The sequence below is a fragment of the Panthera pardus genome, unplaced genomic scaffold (assembly GCF_024362965.1).
Source record: "Panthera pardus isolate Hobbes unplaced genomic scaffold, ASM2436296v1 HiC_scaffold_7, whole genome shotgun sequence".
In the NCBI taxonomy this organism is placed as follows: domain Eukaryota; kingdom Metazoa; phylum Chordata; class Mammalia; order Carnivora; family Felidae; genus Panthera; species Panthera pardus.
The window spans coordinates 75713105-75740999 of record NW_026527002.1 but is presented as its reverse complement, the minus strand read 5'-3'; the positions used below and the strand labels follow the sequence as shown (position 1 = coordinate 75740999).

The following is a 27895-nucleotide window of genomic DNA, read 5'->3' as shown; positions in this document are numbered from 1 at the left end:
CCCAACCAGACTGAGCCCCCCAAGTGCCCCTAACCACTTCTCACATAAGCTCTGAACCAAGTCTCCACTTCAGTTCTGCCCCTAAATCCACCTTCTCATTAACTGGCATCTAGGATTCCGGAGTTTTCTCAAGGTGTTCCCACACCACTGACCAAATTTCTGGGACACTTTCTCTGGCCCTGTGAGCTTGGATTCTGCTTTCTCTGCTCTCCTAAGTCATTACCATTTGTCCATTTATTTTGCAGCCACTGAAATCTCACTCCAGTCATTGGCCTATTGTTGCCTCGCCCTTCCATTCTTGTCTTTGAGGATCTGTGCCTTTTTACTTCATTTACATTCATTTTGGCAGGTTTCAAGGATGGCATGAGAATAAATTTGTGGTCAAACAGCCATATTTGCATCACGTCTTTAGTAGTTAAATATTTCCCCATTAATAAAAACTAAGAGGCCTTAGAAATCATCCAGTCCAAACATCTAATTTTATACTGAGAAAACTGAAGTCCACAGAATGGTAGGATTTATTCAAGGTCACTTGTAAAACATAAAAACACAGGCCTCTACACACAGAGGAAAAACGTTTTTATGATTTTATATGCCTTCAGGAGTTTCTTTCTCCATTTAACTTCTATTAGTCTTTCCTTCACAAAAAGTACATAAATGAGTACTTTGGCAAGCAGAAGATTTTCACCGACCTCTCTGTTCAAGCATGTATTGTGCAGGAGTTATGTGTCCCAGGTCAGGTCCCCCTCACGGGTGTCGGACTTCATCCACAACACAGGGACCTTACGACCCACCGGCGGTGCCGGTCATATGAATTAAATACGGAAACGTATAAAAAACCACCTAACAGAGCAACCAATAGATGGCGCGTATCCTATGCCAAATGGGTAAGGAATAAATTGATGAATTCAGCCATTATGAACACACATAATTTTACGTGAACAACACCCACCGGCTACTACACACCGACTACCCTCCGACGGCAATGCATACTGAACCGGCACGGCCGTGCCCAGGTCTGCGGCTGAGAACTGAGAGCGCGGACCCTCAGCGTCCTTAATGCTGACTCACAACGACGGCAGTACGCTCGGTTGCTTGGTCGGGTTCTCAACCTGATTGCATCACCTTCCCGGGAGAATCTGGAAATACTTAGCATGTTTGCTTGTCACGCTGACTGCAGGTCACTCCTGGCACTTAGTGGGCAAAAGCCAAGACTATCACACATCAGAAACGGAGGGGACTGCCCTTCACAATGAAGGAGTGTCCTGTGTAAAATGTCAACCGTGTCCCTACTGAGAAACACCGCTGGGGAGAGGAGCCACCGACTCCGGTCCCTCTCTACATCTTGGGCTTAAAGCCCTTGCTGCTCCTTCTTGCGATTACACGATCGGTTCCTCCATGGATTCTCTAAGGTGCCATCATGTCCTTCAACAAACCAAACCAACAAACCATAAGCCACCCAGGTGGGTACCCAACAAGACAAGGCCTAAGCGATGCATGGGCTGTGAAAGCCTCTTGCATCCTTCAGACAACACGAATGGTACAGGAGTTGGGGAGCACGGCTGTCTCAAGTGCCCAAGTTCTAGGACACGCTGGTGCTCCCAGGCCACAGCCTTCTGAAGCAGCGGGGCGCCCTCTTACCGGCAGTGTGGCCACGGCAGTTCCTTAGCCTTCCCAGTCCCCAGTGTCACCATATTTGCCCCAGTGGAGGCTGCAGCAATGAAGGGTTATCGGGAAGATTAAAGCACATCAGATAAGTGTGCCCCGAGGATGCCGAATTTAACCAGCCCCCATGCTCCTAAAACAGTGATGATGAGGACAGCCTGGGGCCCTTTCCCAGTCCTGGGAACGGCTCCCTGCAGAGTTCCTCCTCCTCAGGGGATTTAGATAAGGCCTGTAGATGATTCCCTGTTCACCTAAGAGCAGGCCGACCCAGACCCTGGACCTTCCCATCCTTTGCCTCACAAAAGATTGGCCAACCTGTCTGTCCCCACTGACCAGTCAGAAAACATCCTCTCACCTCACCTGATCAAACTTCAAAGAAGTTCTCATTTTCCTCACGCCCCTAAATGTGACCCACAGGCAACCTGGGCCAGCACACAATCCCTGAAGGTCCCCCCACTTCCAGGCACCAGCCTCAGGGTGACCGTTCTCTGACCTAGTGTCCCATCATGCTGTCGCCACACCCTCCTGGCCTTGGGCCCGGCTCCCCTTGTGCCCGCTGACTGCTAGGTCGCTGACAGATCTCAGGAGGCTCAGAGCCCCTGCTATTACAAGTCCCCCTTCCTGGTCTTCTAATAATAATTTTTTAATGTTTATTTATTTTTGAGAGAGAAAGAGAGAGATCATGAGTGGGAGAGGGGTAGAGAGGGGGAGATGGACGATCCAAAGCAGGCTCTGCACAGACAGCACTGAGCCCGATGGGGGGCTCAAACTCATGACCTGCAAGATCATGACTTAAAAGCCAAAGTTGGACACTTACCCGAATGAGTCACCCAGGTGCTCCATAATAATACTTTCATTTTGTTTAATGTTTATTTATTTTTGAGAGAGAGCAAATGGAGAAGGGGCAGAGAGAGAGGGAGACACAGAATCCGAAGCAGGGTTCAGGCTCCAAGCTGTCAGCACAGAGCCCAACATGGGGCTTGAACCCACGAAGTGCGAGACCATGGCCTGAGCCGAAGTCGGACACTCAACTGACTGAGCCACCCAGGCACCCCCCAATAATGCTTTCAAATAAAATCTTTCCTTAACCTAAGTCAGGATTTGTTTTCTGATAACCGGATTTGTAAATGAGAACTTAATACATTTTAACTTTCATTTTTTATTAATAATTTCATCTGTCCACAGATTTCAATAAGAGGTGAAAGTATTATTTCCAAGATCAATGATATTTTTCCAGATGCCAATTAGTACAGAACTATATTATACTACAAATTTTATAACTGTAAATAGGAAACTTTGTGCAAACGATTACAAAGGATAAACCAACACAGAATAAGTATATTTGAGTTTCACTGCATAACGTGTAAGATCCCGTAATGATGTTCTTTGTTGGAAAAGACCAAATGTTTTTCTGAACTAGCTTTAATTGACTTAAACTATATTTGTGACAGGACACTGCTCCTTGGGGAACAATTACACATAAGCTGTCATTTCATAAACAACTAAGCCTCAAGAACATGTCACGGTCTCCATTAAAAGGTTCCCTTAATTGGGTGCTCATCAAAAAGTTGGTTAGTCCAACAAAGGGATGTTTTATTGACCTCCAACTGCACACTAAAACTGAACTTGTAACCTCTGCCAACATAGCCTCAAACGTTACCTTCCAGAGCTCCCCAGCCCAGTAAACGGCCCTGCCGTCAGCGCCCTGACTCAAGCCAGAAACTTCCGCGAGGGCAATGAGGAGACCTTTTGTGCTCACTGGTCTACCACCTGTGCAGAGAGAGCATTTAATAAATGGATTCATTATATCTAACAATTTCACCTCCCTGGGTCCCTTACACCTGTCTATTTTTCTGCAGACGCCACAAACTCCCAGCCGAGGCCACCGTCATCGCCCACTGTGCCCGCTACGGAAGCCTTTCTCCGTGTCAACCTCGATATCCTAAATCAGCACAGCGCTCTTCACACAAAGGTCACTTTGGGACACTCTCAGTAAAACACAACTCCCAACAACCTTCTGAATGAAGTCCCGATGTCCCGACGCTGCTGAGAAAAGCCCCTCCTGACCCAGCTCTTGCCCACCTCTCTGGCTTCTCCACTTCCCTACTCTTGACTTCTGCCAGTCTGGATTTTGTGCGGTTTCTCGAAACTACCACATCCCAAGAACTACCCATTTCGGCTCAGATGGGAGAGCTGGAAAGAACGAACGAACATCACTCTTGCCCTCAAAACCCGAAGAAAGCTGGACAGAATGCAAGTTAATGCTGAAGTCCCAGGGCAAACACCAACCACACCCAGGGCAGGGTACAGGCACCTGCTGGGAGAAACGAGACTCGAGGGCCTGCTTATCTGGGGCGGGCTCGCACCAGAGCAGGAAGCCCTGAAGGCCACAGAATTAGAGCTGACACTTTGTTAAAGGTCTTCCGGGCAGGAACTCAACACTCACACCCCCAGCCTCCACGGGCCCACAGGGGGATCAGGGAAAGACTCAGCAGCCACTGCTGAGATCTGCTCAGACCCACACCCTCATCTGCAGGAGCAAAGACAACAAAGCCACTCACTCACCTCCCCCCCTTTTTTTTTTAATACTTAAAGATCAACAAAACATGCAGTTAGGTCGGCGTCTGCCCTCCGTACTGTCATTACTGCTGCAACACTGGTGAAGTGGCCAACTTGCTCTAGGTGGAGAGTGGAAAACCCAGGAGATGACGAGCCGTCCATGCTGAGTTTCAGGTTTCAGCAGCGGCAGCCAGGTGACAGACAAGTGCAACTTACACGCAGACCACCGTATCTACTAACTGCCAGGAAGCGTCCACGGAGCCCCTGGTGTTCACGGTGGGCTGGCCTGTGATGGTTACAGGGAAGTGGTGTCCTGTGCAAGGACATGGGGACAGAGGACTTCCTGTAACGTGAACAGTAAGTGCAAAGGCCCTTGAATTCGAAGGCACTTCCAAGAACAAGGAGCTGGGAGCCTGGGGGAGCAGAGCTAGTCTGGGCTGGGAAGTCAGACACAGGGTAAAAAAGACGGGCATCCAGCGGGCCTTGGAGGCCCTAAGAGTCTGGATTTAATTTTAAGTTCAGAATGTAAATGCAATCTGGGTGGTTTCATTTTCAGTCTGTATTCTGGTCACTGCTTAACTGTTCCCTATTGATATGAACCCCCTCTCTCAACAATGGCAAACTTTACCCGGTGGGAAGAAGGGGGTGAAATGAGCGTACTGGCAGTCCCTGCTCTTGGCCTGCTGTCTCCTGGGGCCACAGGGCTTGTGCGGCAGGCGCCTCAAGCACCCAGAGCCCACACTCTCCTCCTCCTGCTTCCCCACGTGACACTTAGCATATCGCCTTTCGTGTTAGATTCCCGAGAAGAGGGAATGTGTTATACTCAACTCTGAAAGCAACACCTTAATTCCCGTCTCCATTCTTAACAGTCTGCTACACGCGTAGTCAGGCATTTATATATAAAGGGCACTGAATCAGCAAAATCAACAGAATACACTAATGAGCCCTGGGTCGGGGAATCTGGTCTCCTGGCTACTACTGCCTGAGAAAGCCATAGCTGTATCAGCAGTATCACAAAATATAAAACTCTTTGGCACAAGAGGAAAAGAATTTCATAACGTCAAGTCCTGTCAGTGGCAGAGTCCCTCCTGCTCACCACGCCAAACACGTGCATAAGTGTTACGGGATCTTCCCCAATAGTAACCGAATTCTTCCACACTCCCTTCGCATCGGCTGTTCTTAAATGCACTCGACCAGCCAAAATGAAATCCTGGGATGAACCTGACACCTGCTAAAAGCAAGCCCTTTGTCCATTATGGCTTTCTCCCCTCCCGACCCCCTGACCTGAACCGTGCAGCCCTAGACTGTGGCCAGCATGTGCCTGCGCGGGTCACTTCACCAGCCGTGCCCGGCCCGGCAGTGAGAAAGCAAGACTCAACAGTTACGCTTTAATGCTACCTTGGTTATCTGTAGCTACACAGCAGACTAACCCCAAACTTAACAGCTTTAAACAATTACCATTTATTTATTTGCTCATAATTCAGCAACCTGAGCACCGTGGGGGAGCGCTGGCAGGCAGGCAGACCAACAGGGACTGACCAACCGGGGCTGGAGGACCAACAGGCAGACCAACCGGGACTGGAGGACCGAGTCCCAAGATGGCTCATCCCCACCTCTGTTCTGCAGGAGGAGGCGGTCAACTGGGGTCCGCAGTTCTTGCTTTCAGTGATTCTCCCCCACCTGGGTATCCTGGGCTCCCGCTTATCAGGGTGACCTCCAGGGGGCAGACCTTTTACACCGATACACAGTTTCGAAGGTCAGAAAGGCAGAAGCTGGCGCCCGTTAGCTGGCGTACATCAGCTCTGCTGCAAGCTCCGAGGGGAACGAGCTGTATGGTCAGGAGACACTCAGGAAGGGCACCGTGCAGGGCGTGGGTACAGGGAGCAGTCCCGGGGGGGCAGAGCACCACCACACCTAACAGTGACAGAGCAGTCCTTTAGCAAAACATTAAGTTTTCAAAGACTCACATCAGTCTTTTCTAGACCTACCTTATTTTCTCTGAGTGTCGGGGAGGGCATGGGCAGAGGCTGTGACCCCCTGAGCGCTGAGACCCTGCCTCACTCATCCTTACAATAACCCAACAACCGCCCACAACAGCACCTTGCTTGCTGCAGGCCAGCAGTGCTCCACGCACTCGTAGAAAATGGTGACTGTCAATCAGAATTAATGTCCAGGGAACACTAATCACTAACCACAATGTCACCTAAAGAAAGCCTAGAGTGTGTCACAGCAGCACGACGGAGGGTGGCAGACCTCCGGTATATGGGTCCTAACTGGCCACCAGCATCTTGTGATCAAGTGTCTTATAAAATCTAAATGTTCACTAAAATGCTTAAAAAGACATCTGAAAACAACCACAAATTAAAAGGGTGCTAGGGCTCCTGGGTGGCTCAGTCCGACTGAGCATCCGACATCAGCTCAGGTGATGATCTCATAGTTCATGAGTTCTAGCTGCACATCGGGCTCGCTGCTGACAGCTCAGAGCCTGCTTGAGATTCTCTCTGTCTCTCCCTCTCTCTGCCTCCCCCCCACCACTCTCTCTCTCAAAAATAAATAAACCTTAAAAAGTAATAGGGTGCTGTCTGAGATAAACAAGGTAGTTTAGTTCTACAGAGATGGGTCTGAAGTAGGATATGAGACACAAAAGGGAGAATATGAAGAACTTCTAAAAAATGCTTGGATACAGCATGAAGTATACAGCTTATTAATTTAAGAACTAAGAAGATGTGGGGCACCTGGCTGGCTTAGTTGGTTAAGTATCTGATTCTAGGTTTCGGCTCAGGTCATGATCTCATGGTTTGTGGGATGGAGCCCCACATCAGGCTCTGTGCTCACAGTGCAGAGCCTGCTTGGGATGCTCTCAATCAATCTCTCTCTCTCTCTCTCTCTCTCTCTCTGCCCCTCCCCTGCATGAGCACGCTCTCTGTCTCTCTCAATAAATAAATAAACTTTAAAAAATTTAAAAAAAAAAGAGCTAAGAAGATGTAACAAAGGAAGGAGGGCCAAAAGGGAGCAAGCAGGTCACCAGTGACAGCAAACGTGGATGCACCCTTGGCTATTTCTTACATCAGGCAGCAAAGAATTATCCCCACCACTGGTCCTCACACATCACATGGAGACACACAAGTACACACACACGCACTCATACGTGTGTACATATGTGTATTAGTGTACATATGTATAAACCCATTTAAAAATTCTGCATCTGTTCCATTAATACTACAATACTTAGGGCAACAGATTCAGCATTAACAATAGATGAAATAGTTCCAGTATGAGAAGACTCTTCTTCTTGTCATATCCAACTGGATCACAGTTGCTTTTACTTTGTTGTAAGGCTGAGCTTGTACTAAGCACAGGGGAAGGATCAACACTGCCATTTTTCTTGCTCATTTCAAATGTATTTTTACATTTTACCTTCAATTCAGTTTCTTCTGCAATAATCTTTGCCCATTTAAAGTAAGTTTAACTATCAGCAAAACTAAAAGGGAACCGATGGAATGGGAGAAGATATTTGCAAATGACCTACCAGATAAAGGGTTAGTATCCAAAATCTATAGAGAACTTATCAAATTCAACACCCAAAAACAAATAATCCAGTGTAAGAAATGGGTAAAAGACATGAATAGACACTTGTCCAAAGACATCCAGATGGCAAACCGACACATGAAAAAATGCTCAACATCACTCATCATCAAGGAAATACAAATCAAAACCACAATGAGATACCACCTCACACCTGTCAGAATGGCTAAAATTAACAACTCAGGCAACAACAGATGTTGGCGAGGATGTGGAAAAAGAGGATCTCTTTTGCACTGTTGGTGGGAATGCAAGCTGGTACAGCCACTCTGGAAAACAGTATGGAGGTTCCTCAAAAAATTAAAAATAGAACTACCCTACAAACCAGCAATTTATCCAAGGGATACAGGTGTGCTGTTTCAAAGGGGCACATGCATCCCAATGTTTCTAGCAGCACTATCAACAATAGCCAAAGTATGGAAAGAGCCCAAATGTCCATCGATGGATGAATGGATAAAGATGATGTTGTGTGTATAATCCACACAATGGATTATTATTCGGCAATCAAAAAGAATGAAACCTTGCCATTTGCAACTACGTGGATGGAACTAGAGGGTATTATGCTAAGCAAAATTAGTCAGAGAAAGACAAATATCATATAACTTCACTCATGAGAACTTTAAGATACAAAACAGATGAACACAAGGGAAGAGAAGCAAATAAATAAATAAATAAATAAAAACAGGGAGGAGGACAAAACATAAGAGACTCTTAAATATGGAGAACAAACAAAGGGTTGCTGGAGGGGTTGTGGGAGGGGGGATGGGCTAAATGGGTAAGCGGCATTAAGGAATCTACTCCTGAAATCATTGTTGTACTGTATGGTCATTAACTTGGATGTAAATTAAGAAAGAAAGGAAGAAAGAAAGAAAGAAAGAAAGAAAGAAAGAAAGAAAGAAAGAAAGAAAGAAAGAGAAAGGAAAAAAGAAAAGGAAGGAAGGAAGGAAGGAAGGAAGGAAGGAAGGAAGAAAGGAAGGAAGGAAGGAAGGAAGGAAGGAAGGAAGAAAGGAAGGAAGAAAGAAAGAGAAAGAAAGAAAGAAAGAAAGAAAGAAAGAAAGAAAGAAAGAAAGAAAGAAAGAAAGAAAGAAAAAAGTTGAACTAAAACTAGGTAATGCCATCCATGAATCCCTAACAAGGCACATACAACAGCTATACCCCCTAACATAGTGAGAGCACATTAAGACTACCTTTTGCACTGTGGGATTCCCCCTTTACCAGAGGGTACTGTCTCAGGGTGCACACAACTGCATGGCACTTATAGGAACCACGTAATGGATCTAGCATTAATCTATGTACTAAATATGAAGTTTACTTTCTCAGGTGGAGCATGGGCTCTGGGAGGCAGATTTCTGGGATTCAAATGCCTGTTACTTAGTAACTGTGAACCTGTAGCAAATTACTTCTCTATTTTTTAGCTTTTTCAAATGTGAACAGGAGATGATCATTTCCTCCGAAAGTTGCAAAGATTAAGTAAGTTAATACATGTAGGATGCTGGAACAGTGTCTGACACATAGGAAACCATAAGCTACCTACACACTAAAACAGAAGTTCCAGCACCAAATATATTGTGCACACATCCCCCTTTGGAAGACATCACCCACGCATTTGCTTTCTTTACAGGGGAAAGAGAAACCCTCAAGAAACACATTTTGTTTATGATCTCGCATTCCTCTGACTCCTGCCCAAAGGCAAGAACAAAAAGGAAAGAGTAAATGAGGTCTGTCTGACCTGCCTGCACTTGAAAAGACCAGATCCCTGCTTGTATTAGCTCTATGGGCCACTTTGGATTCCAATGATTTAACTACTAACCCAATGGTTAAATAAATCCACATTTTCCTTGGTATCCAGAATACTGATCTTATTTGAATTAAACCAATGTCATAAATGCCAAATTCCAAACAATAGTTAAAATCTAATAACAGACTTGAGACCATGGCATCCACATGAAACGGAGTGGTCTCTTCAGAGGTAACACATTTATTCCTTGGCATAGCTAGTAACTGAGTCAAGCTCTGGATTACTGACAATAACTTTCATGATTCTCCTAATCGCCTCTAAAAATAACAATTGCTTTTACAGAGATGAATTTCCTAAGAATGAAAGTCATTCCAAACTTGTGTTTGAATCAATCATTCCTAAATTTTAAGAGGAATTTAACAACGGAAGACCTTTTATAATGCAGAACACCTTCCACTGTACATTCTAGTTGTTTCTTTACCTCTATGTTATAAGTCTTTCAAGGCTCCCTCCTGGCTGTATAAAATCCTAATGCCCACGGTACAGCGCTAAAGGCTTCCCAGACTACCTACTCCTCACCATTCCAACGACTGCTATGATCTACTATTGCCCATAATTATACCATTCTGGCCCAACAGTTTACTCTGCCCTCCCCAGATCTCTGCTTGCTAACATCCTGAGCTTACACTTAAGGACTAAATTTAATTCCATCTGTAATTCTTCCTCTAAAAATAGCAATTTTTTACATCTTGAAATTCTTATAGTGTCTGACTACCTCTCTTATGTTAATTCAGTATTTACCCTATATTATTTAGTGAAACGTACTCTGTTTCTTCTGTTAGAGTATAAATCCTCTGAGAATAATTAGGACCCATACTGGATTCATCATTTTTCCTACATAACAGTTTCTTAAGAAATACTTGGGGAATTCAGTTTATTTTATCCCAAACAAAAGGGCACTAATCAAGCCAGTTTTTATCAATTTTCTTTGCTACAGAAATTACTGTGATCTATTAAAGCTAGAGGAAAATATTATTATTTAAGTTTATTAATTTGCCAACCACAAATCAGTAAGTATTACCGGTAGCAGTTGAGATTATTTGGTGTTGCCACATTGACTATGATTTTAACATCGTGTTTACTTCCACATGGCAAAGAGCCCAACTAATTTAAACCTCAGCAACTCTAAAAATCAATGAAGTGTACAAGAACTTCTCCAGGAGATGATATAGGCAAAATCCATACACGCAGGCATACACAAATAATGGACAGTGTGAAATAATCTACACACCTCCTACTCTATTGGCTCGGGCTGAATTACAGTCTTTGGGTGAGTAGATGACAAAACAAATACAAGAAGCAAACTATCTGGTATATTAATGAGTTTGAAGTTGTTAGCGAGAAACTCCGAGACCACACCGGTCTGGCTGCCAGGGTGGGGAATGAAACGGAGGGTGTGAAACTGCAGGCAAGAAACCAATCTGGACGAGAACCTGTTACAGAAGACGGGTTAGGGAAGACCGTTAAGGAGTGGTAACGGAATGCAGACATGGAGACGGATGGTAATTAACTAACTGAGGAAGTGGAAATAAGAAATGTGTAAGTCACGGTATCTCACGAATGGAGGGGAAGGAGGTAGATGAAGGAGGAGCCAGTAGACAAAAAGCACACACTCATTCCAGGCGCGGGCACTTGGGTACACGTTGTCTGTCATTCAGCGAAATAAGGAACACAGGAAAAGGTCTACGTTTGCCAAGAAGGGGAGGAAAGAAGGTCATTTAAGGGCCCACCAAATCTAAGCAGGATGTGGGGTATCCAAGTGGAGGTGTCCAGGAGGTGCCTGGTCTGATGGGCAGCGGGGAAGAGAGGGAGGGAAAGAGAGAGACACAGAGGGGACACATCAGATGTCAGAAAGCTAGTACATGACTGACTATATGGCATAACACAAGAGGGACCGGCTCCTAAGCCCGAGTTCTTACCTCTCCCTAATGGCTTCTCAGTATCAATGTGTCCCTTGTTTCATGTAATTATGTGTCAATTACTTGCCGTGATAAGATAAAATTTCATTGTTTGGTCCGCGGTATGAATTTCTGCCATTTTACCCCCCTGGGCAGGGAATCCTCGCAGTGAGGGCCTATGCTTGTTCACATTTCCTGTATCCAGTGCCACCACAGTCCAGGCATTTTCAGTCGATCCGACTTGGTGGGGCCAGAGCCAAAAGAGTCAGTACAATACTATTATTTAAGACCTGTAACTCGGTAGTAACACCCTGCCAAGCGCTAAAAAGGATTTTACCTTTTGGCTCAGCAACACACAGACCTATCTATGGCTCCTCAGAAAGTAAGTGGTGGCAGGATCCAAGATTCGCACGTAACAATACTGATCACAGACTCTGATTTCTAAACGTGCTGTGTTGCAACCAAAGTACACCCATGGTAGCATTTCCAGTCTTTCGCTGCAATGCAGTTTTGGGGACCTACATATAACCACATTTTAGGATTATTTATTTGGCTCAACAAAACAGTCGTAGTAATAATAATAACCCCCCAAGACAACATGAGTCAATTCTTTCAAGAACCCTTCAGTTTGTGCCTGGCTGTTTTTGGAGTCCACTCAGCAAATCTAAATCTAAGTTCAAGGGCTGCTTTCCAGGTCAATAAACAAGAACTTCAAAGAGAGTAAGGGAAAAGTTACCACATCAGATTTGAAATTCCCTCATAATATGGGTTTCTGAATGCTATCTTATTTGCAAATACCAATTTAACTAATTGTCATGACACCAGCACGTGTCACAAGATCCCCAGGGAAAACAAGGAAAGTAGCCTCTCCAGGTGCATCCCTCCCTCTCTACTTACGACCACACAGCCCTCGGCTCCCTGTGAGGTGTGGGCTGTTAAGGTGGCAGGAGAGGTTTGGCGGAGAAGGCAGTGTGCGGTCAAACAATGGCCTGATGGGCCAGTGTGTTCCCTGAGGTTCTGGAGTCCAGAGTCGCCTTCCTACTTTCTCACGGGGTCCCGAAAGTTAACGCCTACCGGGAGGGACAATAACAGCGACTTATCACAAATACGCGTCTTTGAGCAATTTGTTTCAGTATCGGGCTTCCTTCCTGTCAACAAGTTTCAAAATCCCCCACTAGCCAGCCATGTTAATTTTGGCAATGGCGCTCACACAGCAAGAACTAACGTACAAGTACATTTTACCACTTTATTTCTACAGGCAAACTAGCAACTGGACACCAAAAACAGACATTATTTTCACATAAATCCTCTGGAAAAAAATATCATACATGCCTCTGAAAATCAATTAGGAGTCACAGAAAAGGCAAGTTTTAACATACCAATACGACTGTCAAAATATTCACTACTGTGAGAAATTTTTAAACCCATGGAGACTTCTACGGAACAGAAAATTCATGGATTTTTCCTTGTCTGTAACATGCTATGAGGGAAAAATGCAAACCAGTTTCAAACAAAGAGAGTTTCCCTGCGCTTTAGTTCAAACTCCAGGAGGGAACATGTTTCTAGAAGTTACATCTCTTTTCTCTCTCTCAAAGATCCATAACCTAAGAGCTTCTGTGAAAGAGCAAATGTATCGAATTTAAAATAGGCACATAATTAGGAAAACATTCAATGTAACCAACCATGTTGATTAATATAATGTTGCCTGAAAACAGAACGTATGCATTAGAATGCTTCGGGGTGAAACCACAGCTACCAAATTCAGCAAATTAATAAGCCTGTCTTAAACGTGTAACTGAAACGGACAGAATCGAACTCGGTTCACTAAATCTTAATCATAGGGCAAAGGTATCCTCCAGACTGACAGTCTCAGGACCATTTCTTCCCCCAAACGGAAGTATTTTTTATCCCAATTATAAAAGCTGCACCAAATCGCTGACCATTAAAATACGGAAACACGTAAAGCAGAAAACACACATATCCTAGCCTCTGGAGAACAACTGCTGTTGAGTCAAGTCGTTGTTTTTTTTCCAAATAATTGTCCAAACGGGTTACCGTCAGCTTTCTAGGTCGCTCTTTTTTTTTTTTTTTTTTTTTTTTTTCACTCAACACGGTCACACACCGCTTGCCACAGCAGGAGGGCGTGCATGCGTGTGTCGTGCCACACGGAGGTGGATTTCATCTCAGCTGGCGGCTCATTCTCCAAGTGGTTCTTCCACCCCAGCACCACTCTGCCCGCACCACGCCCTGGGCTCAAAAGAGCCCACCTCATCCTCGGTCACTTCCTGTTCGAGCTCCACAGCCCTTACGGGCCCACCCCACCCCACGCTCCGCTCCCCTCTCACTTTATCCTAAATCTTCGGGAAGATCCGCACCTCTTCCCGAAAGTAACCTGCTGAGCCAAATAAAGCGGCTTCCGGTTTTGCAACAGCCCTCCGCCCTGTGTTTCCCGGTCACGGCCACCCCTCTACCTCGGCCCGTCTTGCTTCTGATTCTAGCCAGCTAGGCCAGCCCCCCCAAGAGAGGCCACCTTAGGGAAGGCTTCTCTGAGGGTGTCAACATGACCCTCCCGGGGCACCCCGACACTGAACCTCGCACGCTGCGTTACAAACCTTGAGCTGTGCGACTGCGCTCCCCGCCAAACAGAAGGCCCCGTGACAAAGAAACGTGTCTTAGTCACTTCTGTTTTCCCGGTACAGTAACTGGCTCACAGAAGACCCTCGATAAATATTAGATATGTGAATGGAGGCACGGATCCGAACGATGAATGAAACAGAATAACAACAACAACAAAGGAACGTAAATCTAAAACGCAAAGCGTCTGTCGGTTCTTAAAGGCAGGGCACCCTGTTCCGATGGTGATTTGGCACTCACACCGCCTCTGGTCGCTGCTCAGCACCAAGGGTAAGAGTTCATCCACCGGAAGACCCTGGACAACAGTTTCTACAGCTTTAAGTCTTAAAAACAAAACAAAACAAAACATAAAACACTGTTTACTCTGAGTTTCACACTGCACAAGCTCTGCCATATGACGCAAGAGTGAAGGTGCTTCGGCTCTGAGTGCCAAAGACTCGCGTTCAGGGCTGTCCAGTGAAGCAGGAGCAGAAGTGGTTCGTTAAGAGAAAATGTTCGGCTGATGGAAATCCTTGGATTAGATGGAGTTTCACAAGTAGCACTTCCGTCCTACCCGGAGGCTGAAGGTGTACGGTCACCGGGGCCGCGCGTCAAGCTGGGCTGCCCCCAGAAGGCCAGGCGGCCGGCCTCCTCCGGCCCAGTCTACTCGCTGACACCAGCGAGAAAGCCTTTTCTTAGAGCTGGTGCAAGTGCCACACTAGCCTCTACGGAGGCCTGGCTTGAAACTCCTGTGCTCAGCTATGCTAAGCAGCAATCTCCTCCCTCGGCACTCTGAAAGCGGCGGGCTGCTAAGCAGCCAAGTCCGATACCGGAAGTGCTCGAAACAGTCTCTGCTCTGCGTCAGATGCAGAAATCCTCATTTGTCTTCCCCCACTCTCGTCCACGCTGACAGCGAGATCTTATTTCATATACTTTTATTCAACTCGCTCGTGTACAGCAAAGTATTAATTCCAGATTAATCATCTACTGGGCTATGAACTATTTAAAGACAGGGAGAGTCTGCTCATCGTTCTATCTACTGCGTATTGAGCACCTCGGGTATTGAGCACCGTGATCAATTTATAAAGGCTTCCATGAGCCATGTTTTGTTTAGTAATGAGTCTGCCTATGAAATGTCCGCAGCGTAGATTTCTCTTTACCAAAAATGTACATCCTCAGTCCTGCAGGTATGGCTGTGTAGGTTCCTAAGAGGCTGACCGTCTATACAGTTACATATGTCATATATACACATAATACATATGATATATATAAATGTATAGTATATATAATATAATATAATATAATATAATATAATATAGTTAACTATAAATTGTTCAACTCTAAACAAAGTACAAAAACCAATTATCTGACGCCTCTGGAGAATGACCAAAACAAGGGGATTCTGAAAGGGAGTCAAAGCTCGGAAGAAGGGAACAGCCTGGGCATATTTACTGATGTTAGAGTTTTTAGCCTGAATGGCAGAGTCTGAGGCAAGCACAGTGAGGAAATGTGAGGGAGGGATATGAGGAAAGACAGCCGGAGACGAGGAGCCTCCAAGTTTGTACAAAAATGCACCCAAATCTCTGGTAACCCCAGGACCATGTATGCCAAAAACAAACACAAAAGTCAAACTAAGAAAAGAACAGAACTGAGATCTGTATGCCACCCAACAAGTCTGTGGTCTTGGATCCAAAATTACCAACATTCCTCAAGAAACAGAATAGAATCCAGTGTTTTGACAAGATAACACTCAAAACACCCAGGATACAATCCAAAGTTACTCACATGCAAAAAGTTGTAACAATATGACTCATTATCAAGAGAAAAGCTTATCAATTCAGGTCAAATCCAAGATGACTAAGATTTTAGAACTGGAGACTTTAAAGCACCTATGTTAACTGTGCTCAATAACACAAAATAACGTTAACACCTCTAACGAATAAAAAGCAGAAAATCCCAGCAGAGAAATTTTTTTACACACACATTTATCTATGAATCAAATAATAAATTCTGAAACAGATCACTACAATACTTGATAATCCCTGAGTTTAAGATAAGACAGTAGAAATCCAATCTGAAGAGTGGGGGATGGGATGGGGGAAACTATAATAAAAGAGGAAAACGCCACAGGAACCGTTTTGAGAATATCAAAAGGTTGAATACATATGTAACTGCTCTCCAAAGGTGGGGAGAGAAAGGGTCATAAAAAAAGCATTTAAAAAAATTACAGTTAAAATATTATGATGAAATGGACAAATCCCTTTGGGGAGGAAGAGAAAGATCACAAAAGATTAAAAAATTCTCATTAGTGCCATAATTAACTATGAACTGAATTATGGGGTGCCTGGGTGGCTGACTTGAGCTCAGGTCATGATCTAACGGTTTGTGGGTTTGAGCTCCGCATTGGGCTCTGTGCTGACAGCTCAGAGCCTGGAGCCTGCCTCAGATTCTGTGTCTCCCTCTCTCTCTGCCACTCCCCTGCTCACACTGTCTCTCTCTCAAAAATATATAAACATTAAAAAAAAAAATTTAAAGACCCTGAATTCACCATCAAACTTCAGGCCCATATGGTTTCACTGCTGAATTCTATCAAATACTGAGGACAAAACAGCACCAAACTTATATTCTTTGGGAGTAGGAAGAGGAGAGGAGAGGAGAAGAGAGGAGGGGAGGGGAGGGGAGGGGAGGAGAGGGGAGGGGAGGGGAGGAGAGGGTAGGGGAGGGTAGGGGAGGGGAGGGGAGGGGAGGGAAGGGAAGGGAAGGGAAGGGAAGGGAAGGGAAGGGAAGGGAAGGGAAGGGAAGGGAGAAAAATGAAAAGAAAGGAAAAGAACAAAAAGAAACAGAAAAAGAAAAAGAAAAAGAAAGGAGTACTTCTCACTTTATGAATCTGGCATAACACTAAGATCAAAATCTGACAAAGATGTTATATGTGAAAAAAATATATATATAGGCCAGTATTGCTCATGAACATGATGCACTTGAATCCAACAATATATAAAAGGGATAATAATAAGTAGGGTTTAACTCAGAAATGTAAAGGTGGTTTAATTTAGACGATCAATCAATAAGATTCACTACATTAACAGTGTAATGGAATAACATTCTGTGTTCATTTCAATAGACATAGAAAAGGCATTTAACAGAATTCATCACCTACTCAGGATCAAATCTCAGCAAAACTAGCTAGAAGGGGACTCCCTCGACCTAACAAAAGGCATCTACAAAAACCCATGGCTGTTACCACTCTTAATGCTTTCTATTTTGGGAAAAAGGGAAGAAGGTCTAATCACACTACTTGTACTCAAGCATTAGAGATACTAGCCAATACAATAATGCAAGCTAAATAAATACAAGCATAAAAACTGGAAGGAAGGAAGGAAGGAAGGAAGGAAGGAAGGAAGGAAGGAAGGAAGGAAAGAAGTAAACTTTAGGTGATAAGATTACACACACAGCATATCCTAAGGAATCTGTGAAACAACTCACTAAAACAAGTGAATTCAGCAAGGTAGCAGAATACAAGGTCAACTTACAAAGTTTTATACTAGAAGGTTAAAAATTAGAAAACAAAATTTTAAAATATTCATTTGACAATAGTATCAAAAAACATAAAATATTTAAGAATAAATTAAAAAACAAGTAAGACCTTTATCTTGAAAGGTACAAAATGCTGCTGATAGAAATTAAAAATCTACAAATGGAAAGATATACCATCTCAAGGAAGAGAAGATTCAATGTTGCTAACATGTCATATCTCCCTAAACTAATCCACAGATACCGTGCAGCTGCAATCATTATCCCAGCAGAGTCTTTTGTGAAAATTAATGAAATAATTCTTAACCTTACGTGGAATTGCAAAGGACCTATATCTGAGCTATCCTGAAAAAAGAAGGACGAAGTTGAACAGGCCACATCACTTAACTTGGCGTCTTATTACAAAAAGCTACAGTGACGGAGACAGTATGGAAGTGGCGTAAGGATCCATGAACAGATGATCGACGTGAAAAAGACACTGCACACAAAGGACTCTCGCTTACGTAGTCCTGTGATTTTCATCAAAGGTCCCAACACAGTCAGTGGGAGGAAAGCATCTCTCAAACAACGGTACTGGAAAACCAGATATCCGTATGGAGAGAACTTCTGACCTTTTAGTATCACAACATACACATAATTTCCGATGTACCACAGACCTAAAGCTAAAAGCTATGATGGTAAAGCTTTTAGAGGAAACACAGGAGACGAGATTTATAGCTTCAAGACAACGCTAACATTCCTTTGAGGTCACCAATTTGTTAGTTCACAGAAGGTAATAATCAGAAAAGAAAAGAAAAAACCTGATATACTAGGCATCATCAAATTAATAACTTCTGCTGCTCACAAGACACTAGGAAGACTGTAACAGGAAAACCACAGACTGAGCCAAATACTCACAAAACATGTCTAACAAAAGGCTTATATCCAGGACATATAAGAAAGCTCCTACAACTCAATGATGAGAACACATGCATCCCATTTACAAACAGACAAAGGACTCAAAAAGACACTTCAAAGTAGAAGATGCATGGGGGTGCCAGGGTGGCTCAGTCAATTAAGTGTCCCACTCTTGATCTCAGCTCGGGTCATGATCTTACGGTTCGTGGGATCAGGCCCCACACAGGCTCTGCACTGACAGCGGGGAGGGAGCCTGCTTGGGATTCTCTCTCTCCCTCTCTCTCTGCCCCTCCCCTGCTCACACGTCCTCTCTCTCAAAATAAATAAACATGAAGAAAACAAAAAGATACGTGAATGGCCAGTAGGTACGTGAAATGCACACATCATCATTAATCATCAGGGAAATGCATATTAACACCACAAGAAAATACCAATATACAATGAGGACGGTTAAAATTCAACAGATTGAGAACATCAGACACTGATGACGACACAGAGCCACCACACCTGGCTGGCACTGTTCCTGGAAATGTAACAAGGTACAATCACTTTGGGAAAAAGTATGGCAATTTCTTGTAAAATTAAGTGCATAGTAATTTAAATCTTAAGTATTTCCTTGAAATAAAAACATATCGTCACAAAATGTATGAAAACCTGTATGAAAATGTTCACAGCAATTTAATCTATAATTCATTTGCAACGAATAAGTAAATTGTGGCATATTCAAGTAACGGGACTACTATTCGGCAATCAAAAGAAATGAACTACTGATGTATACAAACAGTAGGCATAAATCATGTAGTACATGAACTCTCAAAAGAAAGAAAAACAGGATGAAAAGAGTATCAACGTTATCAAGTCATGCCCAATCGAAAATGATCAAGATTTCAGAATCAAAGAGAGACTTTAAAGCACCTATCATAATCATGCTGAATAATACAACATTTGCAATACACGAAAAATAGAATATTTTTCTAGAACAGAGTAGAGTAGATAATATTTTGAACATTTATGTGTTTAAACCCTGTGCTAAGCATTTACTATGGATAATCTTATTTAATTCTTAACAATCCAGCCTCTTACAAATGAAGCAGCTAAAGTCGAAAAATTAGTTCTGTAGGTCATCCAAAGTCACATCACTGGTATGACTCAGAAACACGCCTTAGGGCTCCTTAACTCACACTAAAGTCAATCAGAAAAGATAAGATCACTAAATAAGTTTCTCATTAACTTCACAAGTACCTCTGTGCTGGTGTGAGGTGAAGGAGGGCTATGCTAAGGGAAGACGCCTCGAGAAAATATCAAACGATACAAATTAAACACCTGCTCCCTTGGGATTAGGCATACCACACCTGCAGACCTCACTGTCTTACCTTAGGGAACTGCTTTACAGGAATTAACACTTTCTGTCCCAGCTTCATGTTCTTATTAATCACCACATCGATGTACTTTTCTTCGTCCTTGCCTTCTCCTTTCTGAAACTTTTCTATTTCTGTGGAGGAAAAAAGATAACCATGAAGTATGTGACTTAAACCCCAGAGGTTGGGAGTTCTCACTAGCTCTACTGCGGCATGAAACCAAAGACAGAAATACGGACCATCAGATCAATAGGAGTTTTTCAAGTGACGACACGTTCCCCATTTTACCAATCGTTCCTCGCCAGTACAGCAGGAAAAAGGCATAAACCATGGCTCTGACAAGTCCAATCTCCACAGCCCATGCTAATGAAGGAAGCAAAACGAACCAGTTATAAAACAGACACAAACAAAACGAACTTTCTTGGGGCCTTCTGGAATCCTAGACAGAGGCTGCTCAAATAGCTAAGAAAAGCCAGAGAGTATTCTCCGTTCAGCGTTACAAGGATATGACTCCCTATTTATCGGCTCCTCCTGGCTCTCCAAGGCTCACACCAGCAGGAACTGATTCTTTCAGATGGCATTAAAAGCCCTAGACGGCTTCTGTCAGTTGACATCCCCAACCAAATCTACCCTCCTCGTAAGCGACACGGATCAACTATACACTCCAGTCTTCCCTCACGTTCCTTTCTCTACCTATAATGTTATTATTTCAATTTCATACATCTCCTTCAAGATTCAGCCACATCAAACACTATTTTTTATGTGTGACTATCCCTCTCACCAATGGGGCAGGAGGGGAAGAACCGGTCACTTCCACCTCGATACTCACAAAACACTCTACGTACAACTCTACCGTAACTCCTAGATGACAAGAAAATGTGGTTCCTCCATACTGTATCTCTGTTACAGAACGACGTTTGTGCCCCCCGTTCATATGTTGCAATCCTCACCCCGGATGTGATGGTCTTAGGAGATGGGGCTCTAGGGAAGTGATCAAATCAGGGGGGTGGCGCCCTCATGAAAAGGATTAGTGCCTTGTGAAAAAGAGCCCCCACACCTCTTTCACCCCCACGGCCACATGAGGACACAGCGAGAAAACTGCCATCTATGAATCAGGAAGTGAGCCCTCACATGACACTGAATCTGCAGGCATGTTGATCTTGGACTTCTAGCTTCTAGAACCGTGAGAAAGAAACTTGTGCGGTGTCCACGCTCCCCAGCCTACGGTATTCTGCTATACATCCCAAGCGGACCAAGACATTCTCGCACTGGAACATAAATTTTACATAAAAGTCTGTTTCTTCCTTCAACGAATGTCTCCCACAAAGCACACACTCTGCGTACCTTCCAGATCTTGGAAAACATCAGTACGCGGTTTCTCCTCATTGCTGCCTGTAGCGTTTGGCTGCTTAAGAAGAACACCAACAGGTGCTTGAACGAGCGCTGGCTGAGTGTGTACACGCACTGTTCCCTCCGCAGGCCGGGCACAACCTACCCAACACGGAGAAGGCCCAAAGACGGCGTTGGTTGTACAAAGGGCGCACACCTTCGTTCGTTTTGCTTGCGGGGCTAGGAATACCAGTATTTAAAATAGGCCACAGTCAAGACATAATTCAATCCTCAGGCAAACAGGAAGCTCAGAAAGGTTACTTTGCTAATAATAAATGATAAAGGTAGGATTTCTCTCCAGGTTTGTCTAACTAGAAAGACAGTGTGCCACTGCAGGCTCGCCCACCACGGCTTCTGTCATTTGAGACAGAAAATAAGATTTTCATGGCACCTCAGGAGAAAAGGAGGATCTGCTTACATCTGGAGGCTGCCGTCACCACTGAGGAGCCGGGTGGCGGGGACGCCTCCTCGCGATAATTGTCCATCCACCTACCCCTTCATTCCGCTCATTAGCACTAACCCCCCAGCTGTCTTACTTGTATGCAGAGCTAGACCTGATCTCTCGCCTCCACAGTGACAGTCTTGACACCTATCACGACAGTTCTGAATAAGGTCCTCCTCACCATTTTAACAAGTGTCAGAATAAATTGTTCCTTAACAATGCACGGTAGAAAGTCAGTGTATATGTGGGACGCGATGAAAAATATATATCTGGCCTTTGTCCCAAGTTCCTGGCACAGACCTCCTAAAACCCTACAAATTTCCTGAGTGATAGGAGTGCATTTTATCATTCCTAACAAGCCCCTTTCAGCCATACCTGCCTTTATGCTAACGAGATGACTCTTGGAGGAAAAGGGGGCCACTTGCCAGAAAAGCCAACCATGTGGAAAAACAAGCAAGGGCCAAGCTGGCACGTTCAGCACTCCCACCTGTGGGGACAGAAGAGGAGCTAGAAATGGGAGTTCAATCACCAATGACCAATGATTTAATCAACTGTGTCCGCATCACGAAAACTGTAAAACCCCCTCAACAACAGAATCTGGGGAGCTTCCGGGCTGGTGAACACAACCACGTGCTGGGAGGGTGGTGTGCCTACAGAGGGCATGGGAGCTCCAAGCGCTTCCCCCAACACCTTGCCCTGGATCCCCTCCTTCTGTTTGGCTGTTCCCGACTTGTAGCCTTTAGAACAAACCACAACGGTGAGTAAAATGCTTTCTTGAGAATCCTGTGAGTCACTCTAGCGAATTACCCGACCTGAAGACAGGTCATGGAACCCCCAAACTTGCGGCTCGTCAGACGGCAGTGTGGGTGGCCCGGGCACCCCACCTGCAGCTGACCTCTGAAGTGGGGTGGCCTTGTGGGATGCGGGCCTCACTCTGCGGGGTCTGCCCTACCTCCAGGAGTCGGTGTCAGCACTGAATTGGATCGAATTGCTGGGCACGCAGCTGGTGCTGGAGAATTGACTGGTGTCAGGAAACCCCATACGACAGGGATTAATAAGGTGGTGGGAGGAAGATGGGGGCAAGCAGGAAAAGTCCTGAAGACAAAAAGAACGACTGAGAGAAAGGAAAAGACATCAGCTCTGCAGCTTCTGACCAAGGCGTCCAAGAATCAAGATTAATACGAAGCCTCCAAATAAACTAATGGATTATTTTGTCTGCTTTCTTGTGTTATCCTAGGTTTTGATCCTGGAAACTGACTCAAAACAGAATCTGTATGGGAACAATGAATCTGCATGAAAATAGACGGGCGTGAAATGCAAAGACGTACTTAGATAATCCTTGTTAACTGCTGTTGAGAAAACCTTTTAAGAGTACTTTTGACTTTCTTCTCTCAAAGTACAATATATACATGGTAAAAATTTAAAACGGTGCAACAGGATATAAACTTAAAAGAAAAGGTTTCTCCTATACCAATACTCCAGAAGTAATGGTTATAACAATTTTATATACTCTTCCAGAAGTTTTCCACAAATAAACACATATGCATATGCCCATATGCACACACACGCGCACACATATGCACACACACATGGGGTTTGGAAACTAGAACTACTGGTGGAAATAAGCTAACCTAGTTTTGTTTTCCTCAGTAAAGAACAATAAGTCACACTTTATCTGCTCCATCGAGTATAACAATTCACGACTTCAGCTTTAATTAGAAGAAAATTCATTCCACATTTTTACTTATGCATTTATGGTATAACTGGAAATGCCTTTAGCATAAAAGATTCAACAAAATTAGATATACTGAAACTTTGTAGAAAGAAAACAAGGAACATTTAATGAACATAAATGTTCATTAATATAAGTGTAATTACCTGTTTTTTTAAATATTTATTTTTGAGAGGGAGAGAAAGAGGGAGAGGGAGACAGAGCATGAGTGGGGGAGGGGCAGGGAGAGATGGGGAAACACAGAATCTTAAGCAGACTCCGCACTGTCAGCACAGTGCCGGACACAGGGCTCAAACTCAACGAACCCTAAGATCATGACCTGAGCTGAAGTCAGACGTTTAACCGGCTGAGCCACCCAGGCGCCCCGTAATTACCTATTTTCAAATCACACTGTATTTTTATGATTTGTGAAAACTTATAAGCATAATATATAATTCCATAATCAACATTCAAATGTTATTCCTTGCATCAATGATATGAAACAATTTAAGTACCACGTAAAATCTATAAAGGTTAAAAAATTAGAAAAAAATTATTTGAGATACACCTATGACTTTGAAAAGGCAAATAAAAATTTAAAAAATATATGCTACGTAATTTCCTTCTCTAGACAGTCAACTCTGAAAATCTTATGTTGCTAAAATATCTTGCTACCTTAAGTAAGCTTTGAATTATGTTAATATATAATATTTCACTGTTTAAGACTTATCTGAAAATTGTTGAAGCCTGATGCCACACCACATGCATGCTGGTCTCCAGGTAGTGGAACTAAAACACCACACAGCAATAGAAGCAGCCAAATCCCGTGCCTGGGGTCAAACACACCTCACTTAAATCATGGCCACTATACTTGTCCAAAGCCCTCCAGCTACCAAATTCAAATTGCGCGCGCACGCGTTTGTGTGTGTGTGTGTGTGTGTGTGTGTGTGTGTGTGTGTGTGTGTTTTCTAGGCACTATTCATTCAGTCAACAAGTCTCGGTTTTCCAGTTGATTGAGAATTATAATAAGTAGTTTGATGTTTTCATGAAAAATCATGAAATTACATTTAATAAACAATGCAAAAAAAAAAAAAAAAAAAAGGCAGGGGTATTGTACGTGATCTATGAAATCATGGAACAGCTTTCTGGTATTTATGCCTGTCCCTAACTGGGAGTTTTATTTTCCAAAACCCAAGTGACCACCTCACTGATCTTCTCTAGGGAAGGGAAGAGAACATAGCTGACACCACCAAGGTGGACATAACCTTTTAGTTAATTGTAGCCAGTGAAGACCAACCATAGAGAAAATCTAATCAGGTTTCTGAGGTCGAATGCATGGGGGACTTGACTTTCACTAATCCCCAGATTACATTTGTTACCACACAGTTCGATGTACCAATGCCATCTCCCAGCTCAGAAACAATAAGGAAATGTGTGATTAGGTTTTCGATGATGTCGGGGATTAAAATGTTATCTTTTCAAATGCTTGACATCAAATTTCTGTCAGCCCAGAAATCTAGTGTCAGTTAGAATGTCTTTTTTATTTGTTCATTTCTTTTTTGTGTGTGTTTTTGCCTTGGGCTAATACAGAGCTTCCTAAGCAATGGCCACTTACCTTTCTATTTTAACCCACCAAATACAGTAAAATCTACTAATCCTCTAAAAAACAGCCAAATAGTCTTTGGATTTACATAAGTTACATTTTCAATATTTATTTAAAACATTAAAAATGTTGAGCACTGTAAATTTTCATTAAAAAATGCTTAAATTCTCTCATAGAATCAAGCACATCTAAATTGATACTTTCCTCCTTCTGAGCAACTCCATTTCTGTGAATTCACCCTACAGATATACTTAGATAAGTGTAAGATGTTATGTGCGAAGCTATCCATTTTGGCATCGTCTCTAACAGCAAAGCACTGATGATCATCTAACTGTGTATCAATGGGAGAAGCCTGGTTTCAGAAGCTAGGATATACCCACAGTCTGAAACAGCGTACAGCTACTTTACAAGAGCAAGAACAGAAACAGATCTCCACCAGATACACTGTTCAGTGTGGTTGTGCACACACGTGTGTGCACTCACACTCACACACACACACACACGGGATCAAACAGTCTAAGAATATATGTTCATATTCACAGAAAATGTCTCCCTACTTATACATAAGAAGCTAGCAACAGTGGTAACCTAGCGGACGTAAGAGAATGCACTGGACAGTAAATAGGGAACAGGATGCTTTTCACTGTATCTTTTACGTTATTTAAAATTTTTGAAAAATGAATTTTTCACCAATTCAATTTTACAAAGAATTAAATTTTTAAACATTTAAAAAATTTTAAAGACTTTAACAGAATAGAACAAAAATGTACACAGAAATGGCCATGCTTGTATTCTGCATCTTGGCTAGTAATCCAGAGTTTTACTCTCTCTTGACCATTCACTTTAGGTTCTTGATTCAAGAATTATTTTACTGAAACTAATGGGGAATTTACCCGGGCTGCTTATCTCACCTGAAGCAACAGATAATATTTCTGAAAATTACATGTAAAACATTTTGAGAATCTAGTAATATTTTAGAAGCAATGAGGTTCACTTGGGTGGGCAATGAAGACTGGTATCTACCCAAAAACTCCTGACTGAGTTCTGACACACTGAGGAAATTGTAGGAGGTGCTAGGAACAGACTATAGAGAATGTGTGGCACGGGAACGGACAAATTTAATAGCACGTACACAGTGCTGCAGAGAAGGGACTAATAGCTGCGGAATTTGGAAGATCACTCGAAAAGCTAACAAATATGTGCTAAAGGATAAGGGATGGAGTTTGTCAGACAAAGAAATGACGAATTGCTCAGTGAAGGTAAGTAACCCTGTGTAACACCAGTTCACATTCACCCATTCAATTAGTCAGACTATACAGTTGATAGATGGAGTTTACCACGATAGAATCACCTATTTTTCCCCTTTCTCTTCTAACGGTACAAAATGGAAGAGTTCAGGTGAGTAATGATGACAAGATCCTGCAATCACAGAGCCCATTAGGGAACAAGCCTAGGCATGAACTCAATTTCCTGACCCCACGTCCTGGGTTCCTGTAGAAAGACTGAACAGGTGCAGGGTGAGAAAAGGGGTCATTCTCTTGGACCAACACAGAGAAGAAGTGAGGAGAAAAGCAGGAAAAGGCAGGCCAGGCTCTTAAGGTCAAAACTGAGATCCTAACAGTTCGGCAACAACAGGCAGCTACTCAAAGTTGTTAGCTGGGGGTGGTGTGAAGGGAGACATCCTTAGGGAAAGGTGATCTGGCAGCTCAGGACCAAATGAAATGGATGTGATACAGGGAGGGAGAGGGAGAGAGGGAGAGGCAGAGAGGGAGAGGGAGACAGGGGGAGGGGGAGGGAGAGGGAGAGGGAGAGTGGGGGAGAGGGAAAGAGGGAGAGAGAGAGAGAGAGAGAGAGAAAGAGAGAGAGAGAGAGAAAGTCTAAAACATAGCTAGATAATAAAACAGTCTGTCGGGACGAACAAATGTGGGACTGCACCAGACAGTTTATTTTTAGTTGATGTGCACCTAAGAGGGCTGAGAAAGCCATCAGAGGCAAGGCGAGGCCTTCCTATTTAGAGAAAGCGTCAAGCCTACTGAATACCCAATCAGAGAAAACACACAGGGACATACCCATGCTCCTGTCCCCTTCTGTATTCTTCATCCCGTGACACCCGCCTCTGGCCACAGATCCTAAAGCACCATGCCCACCCTGCCATATGGAGGCTTCTGAACTTGCTCTCCCAAGACTGGAACACGCTGCAAACACGCTGTTTGCCCTGCAGTGTCTTCTCTCCGGTGTCTGTACTTGGACTCTACTTCCTAGAAAGGCTGTCCTTGAACGCCGACTCTAGTTCACCAAGAAAACACGGCGCTCCGGCATGATGTTCACCATGGCTCTAACCTCCGCTCAACGTCTGTCTTCTCCAGTAGACTGTCAGTCCCCCCCTTTTGGTCCCTTTCATAGTGCCGGCCATGTGGCGAGGCCCCCAGGTACACGCTGTAAGAACAGACGCTGAAAAGGACGCATCATTACAAACATACATGCTTACAGCCTGACTTTCACTTAGTCTTTTCACTGCTTTATCTCACGTGATCCTGACACTAGTCCAGAATTGGTGAGCGTTATTCACATTTCACATGAGACAACTTTGAAAATATGTTTCTGAAAGTCACCGAGTTTGCAAGCAACATTACTGAGACTCAAACCCAGGATTCTGAATGTGGGACCCTTTCCCAATATATTCCACCAACAGGTCATTAAAACGTTTTGTCTAGCTAACAACCCGATCAAGCCTGTAGTACTCCGTGCTTCTACCAAGGAAAAAATGCATTCTCTACAAAACAGGTCAATGAAAGACTGTGTTAATGAGTCCATCCGTCCCTATGCTGAGCCCGTGCGGAATTTCTTCT

At 43.8% G+C, this 27895-nt stretch overlaps 1 protein-coding gene across 5 annotated transcripts in view; it reads right to left on the bottom strand.

Moving 5' to 3' along the window:
* Positions 1 to 27895, bottom strand: part of KHDRBS3 (KH RNA binding domain containing, signal transduction associated 3) — a 189826-nt gene that overhangs the window by 106832 nt on the left and 55099 nt on the right. For all 5 annotated transcript variants that reach the window (XR_008420084.1, XR_008420083.1, XM_019459778.2 and 2 more), the window contains exon 2: positions 19917 to 20035. Coding sequence is in view for 3 of the 5 variants with exons in the window: in XM_019459778.2 (XP_019315323.1) it covers positions 19917 to 20035 (119 nt within the window). In the remaining 2 variants the exon portion in view is untranslated. The remainder of the gene's footprint in view (positions 1 to 19916; positions 20036 to 27895) is intronic.